Consider the following 9,878-nt stretch of genomic DNA (forward strand, 5'->3'; position numbering starts at 1 on the left):
AAAGAAAGAAAGAAAGAAATTTGGAGAGATTACATATAAGGGTAGTTAGCAGGCATCAGATGAAACATTTAGCCAAAGGAACTAAATCTAAATGGAGAAAATACTTTATGCACAAAGATGGTCATTAAAAAATTATTCTCTTGAAAAACCAGAAATAATCTATAGAAAATTTAGCTCTGCAAATAGCTATTTCTAAGAAAACTATGAGATAATTATGACTGCTATAATGAAATAACACTGTATAGCATAAAGTTTCAGAGTAGTATTAATGTGGAACCAACTCAAAGAAATAGCATTAAAAGAAAAAAGACAGAAAAATGAGTATATTCAACAAAAACTAGGTTTTAAAAAAATTTTAGAAAAAATGGCAGAGAAAAATATACAGTAGTTATTCTGACTCTTCTAATTTTATATGATTTTGAAACTTTAAGAGTATTTATAATAGTTTTAGCAAAATATTTTAACACAAAAAATTATAATAATTCTGTTGATAGTTTTTATTATTAAAGAATAGATAAAATCGGCTTTCAAATGTTTTATTGTACTCACTTATAGTCTCTCTCCCAGAATTTCACAGGTCGAACATAAGAAGTGATGAATATTGCACTTCCCAGAAAGGGATTTAGTGGAGTAGAAAAAAAGGCAGATACAGCAGCCTGAACAAACAACATGGCTGAATCTATGAAAAAACTAGTTAAGGATTTTTAACATTCATTTGAGTGAGCGCACGTGTATGCGCACACACACATACACACACACAAATACATCTCACAAACATACTGTGCTTACAGCAATGAGAACAATGTGGTTCATCAGAGGAACACAAAAGAGGGTGTCCTTGGACAATATAAAGGGGTACAAGCAGAAAGACACAGCCAGGAAAAGTACACCCTGGCATGATGCTTTGAAGGGAGTCAAATAAATATTTGCTAATATGTATTTGGTAAAAGTCCATACATTAACTTTGAATAAATATGCTTGGGTTTAATTTTCCAAAAGATCAAACTAAAATTTATAGATACAAAAAGTCTGCTTTTCAACATCAATGTGGTCACTAACCTTTACTTTTACTTAGACAGTACTTTTAAGAAACAATGAGAATAGAAAATTTTAAACATAGTTCCATTACAATCATATGATTATGAAAAATGTTTGTACTTTCATTCATTTAAAAATATTTCTAAACATTTTGTATTTATTTAAAAATTCCTAGACTTTAATGCTTACTACATATGTAAACATAAAATTTTAAATCAGCATTACTTAATTATAAAATCTTAATACTGTCCTCATGTTCAGATGATCTGTGGGTCTGAGATGTTAATACAAGTTAAACAATCAAAATAGGTACAGATAGGGACTCAAAGGACTGAGAATATTTGATAATTTACCACCTAGTAATCTATATTCTATGCCTATAAAAGGTTATGCCTACAAACCAACATTCACATTAAGGATGTGACTGCTCTTTCTTATATAACTTTTATTAGAAGGATACGGGGCACTGCAAAGGGCTGAGCAAAAGCATGGAAAGCAGAGCCCCATGTAATCTGCCATGGGGCAATGTAAGTGTATACAAACTGCAATTTATAAAGGAGTTCCCAAAGCTGTAGGAGAAAAAGAAAAACAATCAGTAAAAAACTTATCATCAGATACTTCAATTAGAAAATGAAAGACCTCTAAAATGTATTGTTTTTCTGATAGGAAAATGGCATTGAAATTATTTGCCATTTGCATAAAAGGAAAAGACGTGTCAACTGCCAAAACACTGAATATATATTTAAGTGCAGACAGCTAGCTGATTTATGGACTTGTGTTTCATCTGTTTAAAAAACTCTATGCCCTCTATTTGGTTATATTACTACTACTACAAGCAAAACATAGAAAGGTAGGAAATCTAGATGTTTATAAAGCTTAAGAAATTCATACATATTTTTATTCCAGGACACATTTTCCCCAAGTTTAGTGCTTTGAAAACTGAGTATGTTTTAAATGCAATGTCAAAAGAAATTTGAAAGCAGCCAGGCAGGAAATAAAGTTGTAACACGGATGTCACTGCCTGTCTGCCTAAGGATTTAGTAGTGCGTATCAGGCATCTGTTCTTAATCTCAATTGTGATTGTCAATGGAAACACAACACACATTTTAATTTTCTGTAAATTATGATTTGTTTTGTTGTTGAACATGTCTTCAACACTGAAACAGAATGACTGTATTTGCACAAAATTGCCTCTGTAGGTCAGGCAGTGCAAGACCCAACTCACAAAACAGACACAGGATCTTAGGGGCAAGAGGTTCGGTGCCGTAATTAGGGCACTAAACAGCTCATATTTAAATTGTTCAACTAATTGCAAATGAACCTGTTTAACTTCCAATTTAAAAAATAAATTACAACTTCAACCAATTACAAAATGCAGATGAACTCCTGCATTCTTTGCCATGATTCAAAATTATGCCGGTAATCCTTGATCAGGATGTGATCAGGATGACAGAAGTAAAAGCAGCATTTATATTATCAAGATGCCATTATAACTGCCTAAAAGCAGTACTTCAGAAAACTTCAGATTCTAAATGTGAACCAGACTGAACTCAAATTTTGACTGTAATGTTGAAGAAAAAATGATATGCAATTACAAAGATAAGTGGTTAGTGGGTAAAAGCACTTTTGTACACATTCATAGTAATTTTTTCTTGTAAGATTATTTAATTGGTGGTGCATCTTACAATGATATCTTAAACAATATATCTAGAGATCCCTTGAAAATTACTTGCTTACTACCATTGTTAAGTTCTATCACCTAACCTTACATAATGCAAAGTCCTTAAGGGCAGAGCTTTCCCTATGTGCTCACTGATGTAGCCTAAGCATCTAGAACAGTCCTGGAGCATTGTATGCTCTGAAGGACAATTTGCTTAACAAACGAAAGTATTAAGAAAATCCAAACTAGTGCAAATTAAGTCTATTTCAGAGATGGGTTTCTATTTTATTGAAACTTTCACTTTTTTCCCAACCAGTATAAGACGCCATACAATTTCCAAACTAAATATTTAAATTTGTGAGAAACCACATGCTTCTTTATACAAACAATTCTTTGATTAACTTTCTGGCTTCCTCCTTTGGTTAGCCATGCTCACTAGAAGAGGAAATAAATGATAAAAATGCATACAAATTAGTGATTGAACAAACATAACACTGCAGTATTTTAGAAACTACTTAGTACAATATTTAGCCCAATATTTTGAAATTGACTATCACTAAAACCTTGTTCAGATTAATGGTTTTCCATTTGTAACCATTCCATTAATGGTTTCCATGTTCCCATCCTAGGTTAGACCTCTATCACATCTAAATTACACTCACAGTCTCTTAAACTGTTCTCCGTACCTTTAGGTTCTCTCTTCCCCAATTCATCCCAAATGTGGCTGACCAGGCTAACTTGCCTAAAATTGGGCTTTCACTGTGTTTTATAGCTGTCATATGCTTCAGCTCTCTGTTACCTATCAAATGGGATAATATATGTCAAAGTCCTTTTTATGTGGTCAGTGTTAACATGAAATCTAAGCTCAATTTAACTTATAATCTGACTCACAACCTATTTCATTTAGAAAGGTAGTATGGTTCAGCAAAAGGGAGGCAGAAGACCCAGGTTTTGCCATCTCATTTGCAAAAGGACTAAAAGTACTTCTATTAGGGGTGGATAATAAATCTTAGAAACATTTCATAATTTTCAGAGTATTCTGCAAATGTCAACATCAAACTAGTTCTGATTCCTCCCACACGGCCTCACTGGCCTCAGTATCTACCATCTTCATTCAGCTATCAGGTTATTTACTCCCTCCATCTATCCAGCAGCCCACAGCCCAGTTCCATTATTACCATGTCTATTTCTAGAATTATTCAAAACCACACCCACTTTTGGAAGATCCTATATATTTAAAAATACATAGCTAATGGTGTTTCTCTAATTTTTCTATATAACTTAATCTTATCTTCCTTCCTATAGCAAGAAATATGTCTTTTATGGATCATAGCGACTAGCATTGTTTAGGGATTCTAAAATGCTCCTAAAATAACTGGTTGATTGAAGAAAGGTATTACTTAAAAGATAATGAAGCAAATGAAATGCAAGTAGAATCCTCACTAAACAGTGTATTAGTCAGGGAGATAGTACTTTTTATAGATAGCGATATTCCTTTCAGTAATAAATTACCTTGTTGAAGAGTATGGACATGAAGAAGAGATCCAACAGCATGGTCTCTGAAAATGCTTCATAGTCAATTTTGAAAAAGAGCACAGTAAAGATGACTGTGACATACTGATATGTAGGGCTGCTAAAAGAGGATCGTAGCAACTTCAGACCAGCAATGGTGATCATTAAAGCACCTAATCTATGATATAAAGAAAGCAAAACTCATCAATCAATGACTGAGAACTTCAGAAAAATCTACTAACTTCAGAAAAATCACCATTTCATTAACTATGCTTACAAAATATATCAAATGTAAACTTCTGAAAATGATTTATACAGCTAGGCAAATCGCATCCTAAAATAAACTATTACAGTATTTCCTTTTAACAATATGTAATATGATTCTTATTCCTTTATATAAATAAGCATGTTTAAAAAAAATAAGTAACAGTATTGCAATTCTAATATATGGTTCTCCAGTTTCTGGATATTTTTATTGCTTTAATATTAATAGCATTTAGCATATAAAAAACATGTATTAAGGCTTACCCAACAACATGTACCTAGCCTAGTGGGTAGGCTTATAGGATGACTACACAGGCAAGTGACCACCTATATAGCCTGATTTACACAATAGACAAAAACAGACATCTCTCAAACTTACCATCTAATATTAAAAATTAACTTTATTTAATAAACGTCCTCTCATAAAATATTAGTTGAGGATAAGATGTCTGGAGTAGTGATACACAAGAGCAGAAACAGATATTCAGGCAAGGGAAGTTAAAGACACAATTTCACCTGAATTTTTTTTAATCTCATACTGCATTGCACCAAAGAGACAATTATTTGCTACTTGATCAATGTCTTAGGACATTGCTTATGACAGCCCCTAGCAGTTAAACATTGATGAGAGGAGTATTGTACTTACTCTGTATCCAGTTTTTTTGGACTAGCAATTGTCTCTGCACTGTTACTAAGTTCATTGAGAACAATCAACGGATAGATGATATTCTTCTCCACAAAAAGAAGCCACACATGAAGTTTCTCAAACCACATCATAGTGGCTGCATCTAACAAAGCAACATAAGAAGATCACATCATCTAATGTATAAAATATAGACATACCTCATTTTATTGTGCTTTACTTTATTCCACTTTCCAGTTACTGCATTTTTTACAAATTGAAGTTTTATGGAAACCCCGTGTTGAATAAGTCTATCAGCACCATTTTCCAACAGCATTTGCTCACTTCATGTCTGTCACATTTTGGTAATCCTTGCAATATTTAAAACTTTTTCATTATATTTGTTATGGTGATCTCTGATCAGTGATCTTTGATGCTACTGTTGTATCTGCTTTGGGATAACATGAACTGCACCGATATAAGATGGCAAACTTAACCAATAATGTATGTGGTCTGACTGCTCTGCTGACCAGCTGTTTCCCCATACCTCTCCCTCCTTTCGGGCTTCCCTATTCCCTGAGATTGAAATTAGGCCAATTAATAATTCTACAATGGCCACTTATAAGTGTTCAAGTGAAAGGAAGAATTGCACATCTCTCATTTTAAATCAAAAGCTGGAAATGATTAAGCCTAATGAGGAAGGCATGTTAAAAGCCAAGATAAGAGCACCTGGGTGGCTCAGTTGGTTAAGTGTCTGCCTTCGGCTCAGGTGATGATTCCAGGGTCCTGGGATCAAGCCCCGCGTTGGGTTCCCTGCTCAGCAAGGAGTCTGCGCCTCCCCTTCCTTCTGTCTCTGCCCCCAACTTGTGTGCTCTCTCTCAAATAAATAAATAAAATCTTTAAAAAATAAAAATAAAATAAATAAAAAATAAAAGCCAAGATAGGCCAAAACCTAGGCCTCTTGTGCCAAACATTAGCCAAGCTGTGATTGCAAAGGGGAAGTTCTTAAAGGAAATTAAAAGTGCTGCTCCAGTGAACACACAAATGATAAGAAAGTGGAACAGTCTTATTGCTGATATGGAGAGAGTTTTTGTGGTCTGCACAGAAAAATCAAACCAGCCACATTCCCTTAAGCCAAAACCTAATCTAGGGCAAGGCCCTAACTCTCTTCAATTCTGTGAAGGCTGAGACAGGTGAGGAAGCTGCAGAAGAAAAGTCTGAAGCTAGCAGAGGTTGGGTCACGATGTTTAAGGAAAGAAGCCGTCTCCACATCAAAGTGCAAGGTGAAGCAGCAAGTGCTGATGGAGAAGCTGCAGCAAGTTATCCAGAAGATCTAGCTAAGATCATTTATGAAGGTGGCTGCAGCTTTTCAGTGTAGACTAAATAGCCTTCTGTTGGAAGAAGATGCTATCTGGGACTTTGATAGCTAGAGAGAAGTGGACACTGGCTTCAAAGCTCCAAAGGCCAGGCTGATTCTCTTGTTAGGGGCTAACACAGCTGGTAACTTTAAGTGGAAGTCAGTGCTCATTTACTATTCCAAAAATCCTCAGGCCCTTCAGAATGATGCTAAATCTACTATGCCTGTGTACTATAGATGAAACAACAAAGCCTGGATGATAGCACATCTATATATGACATAGTTTACTGAATATTTCAAGCCCACTGCTGAGGCCGACTGCTCAGAAAAAGCGATTCCTTTCAAAAGAATACTCTAAGCAATTTTACTAAAAGGCCCAGGAAATTTGCTTTGAGAATGCATAGTCAAGTTTGATATAGAAAGCTTTTAAAAGCTTCAGAGTTCTCTAAACAAGTTAAATTATCTCCAAACAATTGAAGAATTTACTATCATAATTCACTAACTGAAGAAAAAGTTTTAGGAAAAACCATTGGCTTGTTTAATCACAGATATATAATAAATGATGACATAGTTATGAACTTTTATTATTTCTCTAAAATGAGGAAGTATGGTATATCACAGGTCATGGGGCCAATGAACAAATACCAACTACTTATGACAGGAAAGACAAGCCAGGATTTAAAATGGACTGGACTTCTACCTCTTTTTGAGTCATTTTATACTTTATCCCAAATCTGAATAAGTAAGAACAATTACAAGTGTTTTAAACTTCTTTTCATCTGATCTACTCTTATACCCTTCTCTAGTAGGAAATAGTGTCACTGGTGGAAACAGGAACAAAGTTCTCTCTATTCCTCCTATGCTTTGCGCTAAAAATATTTCAAATAGAAGTCTTGAGGAGAACTGAAGTGCCTATACATAGAAAAGAAAAATCAGGTAATGGGTAAGGACTGGAAAGAGAAGCCACAGACATGCACGGGATTCATCAATGAGGTCTGTGAAGAACAATATAGAAAGGAAGTAATTTTATTTTGTGGAAGTTAGCATTGTGGCACTGACATTTATACTTCAACTGAAATTAAAGCATCCTGCAAAAGGTTTGACTCATTACAACTTCAAATCTAAGTATAACAAACACAAGCCAAAGTGTTACTTGATGATACTTATTTAACCGTCATCTGCTAAAGTTTAAAAAAAAATCCGTAATATTAAAAAGAGCAGAGTTAACGAAATACTTACTCCGAACTTCGTACTGATTGTACTCCACTGTCTTCAGCAGAGGGTGGGAGAAGCAGTGCCATGGTAGCTGTTTTCTGAGTTGAGGCAGCACATAATGGGTTACAAAACCCACAAAGCCGACCAATGCATACAACACATACTTGAGAGCAGGCTAAAAGAAGAATAAAATTAGGAAAATTAAAAGTGATTTTGAGACCCACAGAACTTCTAATTTGTCAGTTCAATTTTCTACTTATTAACAGAAAATAGCAAAGTCAATTTTTGAATCTAAGAACCAAACATTTGTCAACAGTTAACACTGCTTTCTTATGTGGCTTTTCCAAAACTTGTACCAGGGTTGCCCTTATGATCAATAGGTACAGAAGAAGTGGTGGTATGTCACATCTAACATCAATTATAAAAGACTGCAGCTTCTGTCTTGGGCTTTCTCTCTCTAGGACCACTGGCTCTGGGGAAACCCAACTGCCATTTTGTGTGGATACTCAAAGCAGCCTATGGCGAGGGCCACATGGAGAGGAATTCAGATCTCTGGCCAATGGCCGGCAAAGAACTAAGGCCTGCTAACAGCCTTGGTTGATGGCAGCCCCATATGACTGCAGCATTAAACACAGCCCAAACTGGGATCATCTAGCTAAGCTACAATCAGATTCATGACCCAGAGAAACCATGAAAAAATAAATATTTGTTGTTAAAACTGAATAAACGAAAAGTCATAAATTTCAGCATTATGGACAAATATTACAATCAAATAAAAAAATGAGTCTAAACAGTTATTTTCCCCCAATCAAAAGATCAAAATGATTCTTTACCTGCAATACTGTGAACACTGTGCTTACATGAATAGCAAAATATAGCACACCAATTACGATGCATACTACTAGGTCAGACTGTAAACGCTCACTCTGTGGAACAAAACAGAATTATCCAACAGTTACATAAAATTTAAAAATATGTATTTCTTTCATTCCCACTGACAAAGTAATAATTTTTCATCGATCCTATTCTAGAGAGTTCTTACATATAATAATTGGCTATAAGTTTTTCTTCCCCAATTTCCTGATATTCTGGTTTGACACTATAATACCAAGGAAATGAAACTAGTTCTACACACTATATAACATATTAAAACAAAGTCTTTTATTTATTTTATTTTAAAAGATTTTATTTTTTACATAATCTCTACACCCAACATGGGGCTCAAACTCACAACCCTGACACCGAGTCCTATGCTCTACTGATTGAGCCAGCCAGGTGCCCCTATAACAAAGCCTTTTAGAATGAAGACTTTTTCTCCCATTGATCTGTAAGTTTGATTTTTACATATGGGAAAAGGAAATGAGGTACTTAAGTCATTGTATTAGTTACAGAGGATACTCTTTTGGATAACGAAGTTACATTTTCATTGATTTTTTAAAATGTTGAAACTGCATGTCTTATTTTACTTACTGGATTTTGATTCTTTTAGTGGTTGCAGTAAACCAAAACGTCTCAATATCATGACTGGTCATCAACTGACCCGCAGATTTATGCTAATTTTAAGCTAGATTCAGAAATATCTTACTACATTTAACATGAAGTGTCCTTTGCTAGCATGGAAACTAAAGTCAGAAAAAATTGTTTGAATGCTATCCTGAAACAGTTTTGTATTTCTAAAGTTTCTGAGAGGGCGCCTGGGTGGCTCAGTTGGTTAAGCGACTGCCTTCGGCTCAGGTCATGATCCTGGAGTCCCTGGATCGAGTCCCGCATCGGGCTCCCTGCTCGGCAGGGAGTCTGCTTCTCCCTCTCCCACTCCCCCTGCTTGTGTTCCCCCCTCTCTCACTGTGTCTTTCTCTGTCAAATAAATAAATAAAATCTTTAAAGTTTCTGAGAATATGTGAGCAGCTCAAGTTCAGTAAAGGTAAATACTATAACTAATTCAAGACCTGTATAAATTCAGTTTTTCACAAGTAGAAATAATCTAAAATAACTTAGAAAAAAATGTTTTATGCTTTGTTCCATAAAGCAGATATGAATCTATAAAATTCATTTTTCAAGTAATTACTAAAAGAATACAGACAATATTGAATTCACTAAACTAGAAAATTTTTAAATTACTACATTTTCTTAAACATATTAAATTAGTACAGATAACCGCTCTCTCCTTCAATCTGAAAAATAAACACACATACACTTTTCAGATGGTACTA

At 34.7% G+C, this 9,878-nt stretch overlaps 1 protein-coding gene across 1 annotated transcript; it reads right to left on the bottom strand.

Annotated features, from left to right (window-relative positions):
* Window positions 1–482: 482 nt before the first annotated feature.
* Window positions 483–9,337, bottom strand: LOC145719471 (pecanex-like protein 1). The gene is made up of 6 exons (XM_081810967.1): window positions 8,502–9,337; window positions 7,693–7,843; window positions 5,121–5,262; window positions 4,211–4,388; window positions 1,499–1,607; window positions 483–679 (listed from the first exon to the last, which is right to left on the bottom strand). The coding sequence occupies exons 3-6, from the start codon at window positions 5,249–5,251 to the stop codon at window positions 546–548; spliced, it is 552 nt and encodes a 183-aa protein (XP_081667093.1). The 5' UTR covers window positions 5,252–5,262; window positions 7,693–7,843; window positions 8,502–9,337; the 3' UTR covers window positions 483–545.
* Window positions 9,338–9,878: the final 541 nt, after the last annotated feature.

The sequence above is a fragment of the Leptonychotes weddellii genome, unplaced genomic scaffold (genome assembly GCF_054177405.1).
Source record: "Leptonychotes weddellii isolate Sample4059 unplaced genomic scaffold, ASM5417740v2 HiC_scaffold_4674, whole genome shotgun sequence".
NCBI classification, from domain to species: Eukaryota; Metazoa; Chordata; class Mammalia; order Carnivora; family Phocidae; genus Leptonychotes; species Leptonychotes weddellii.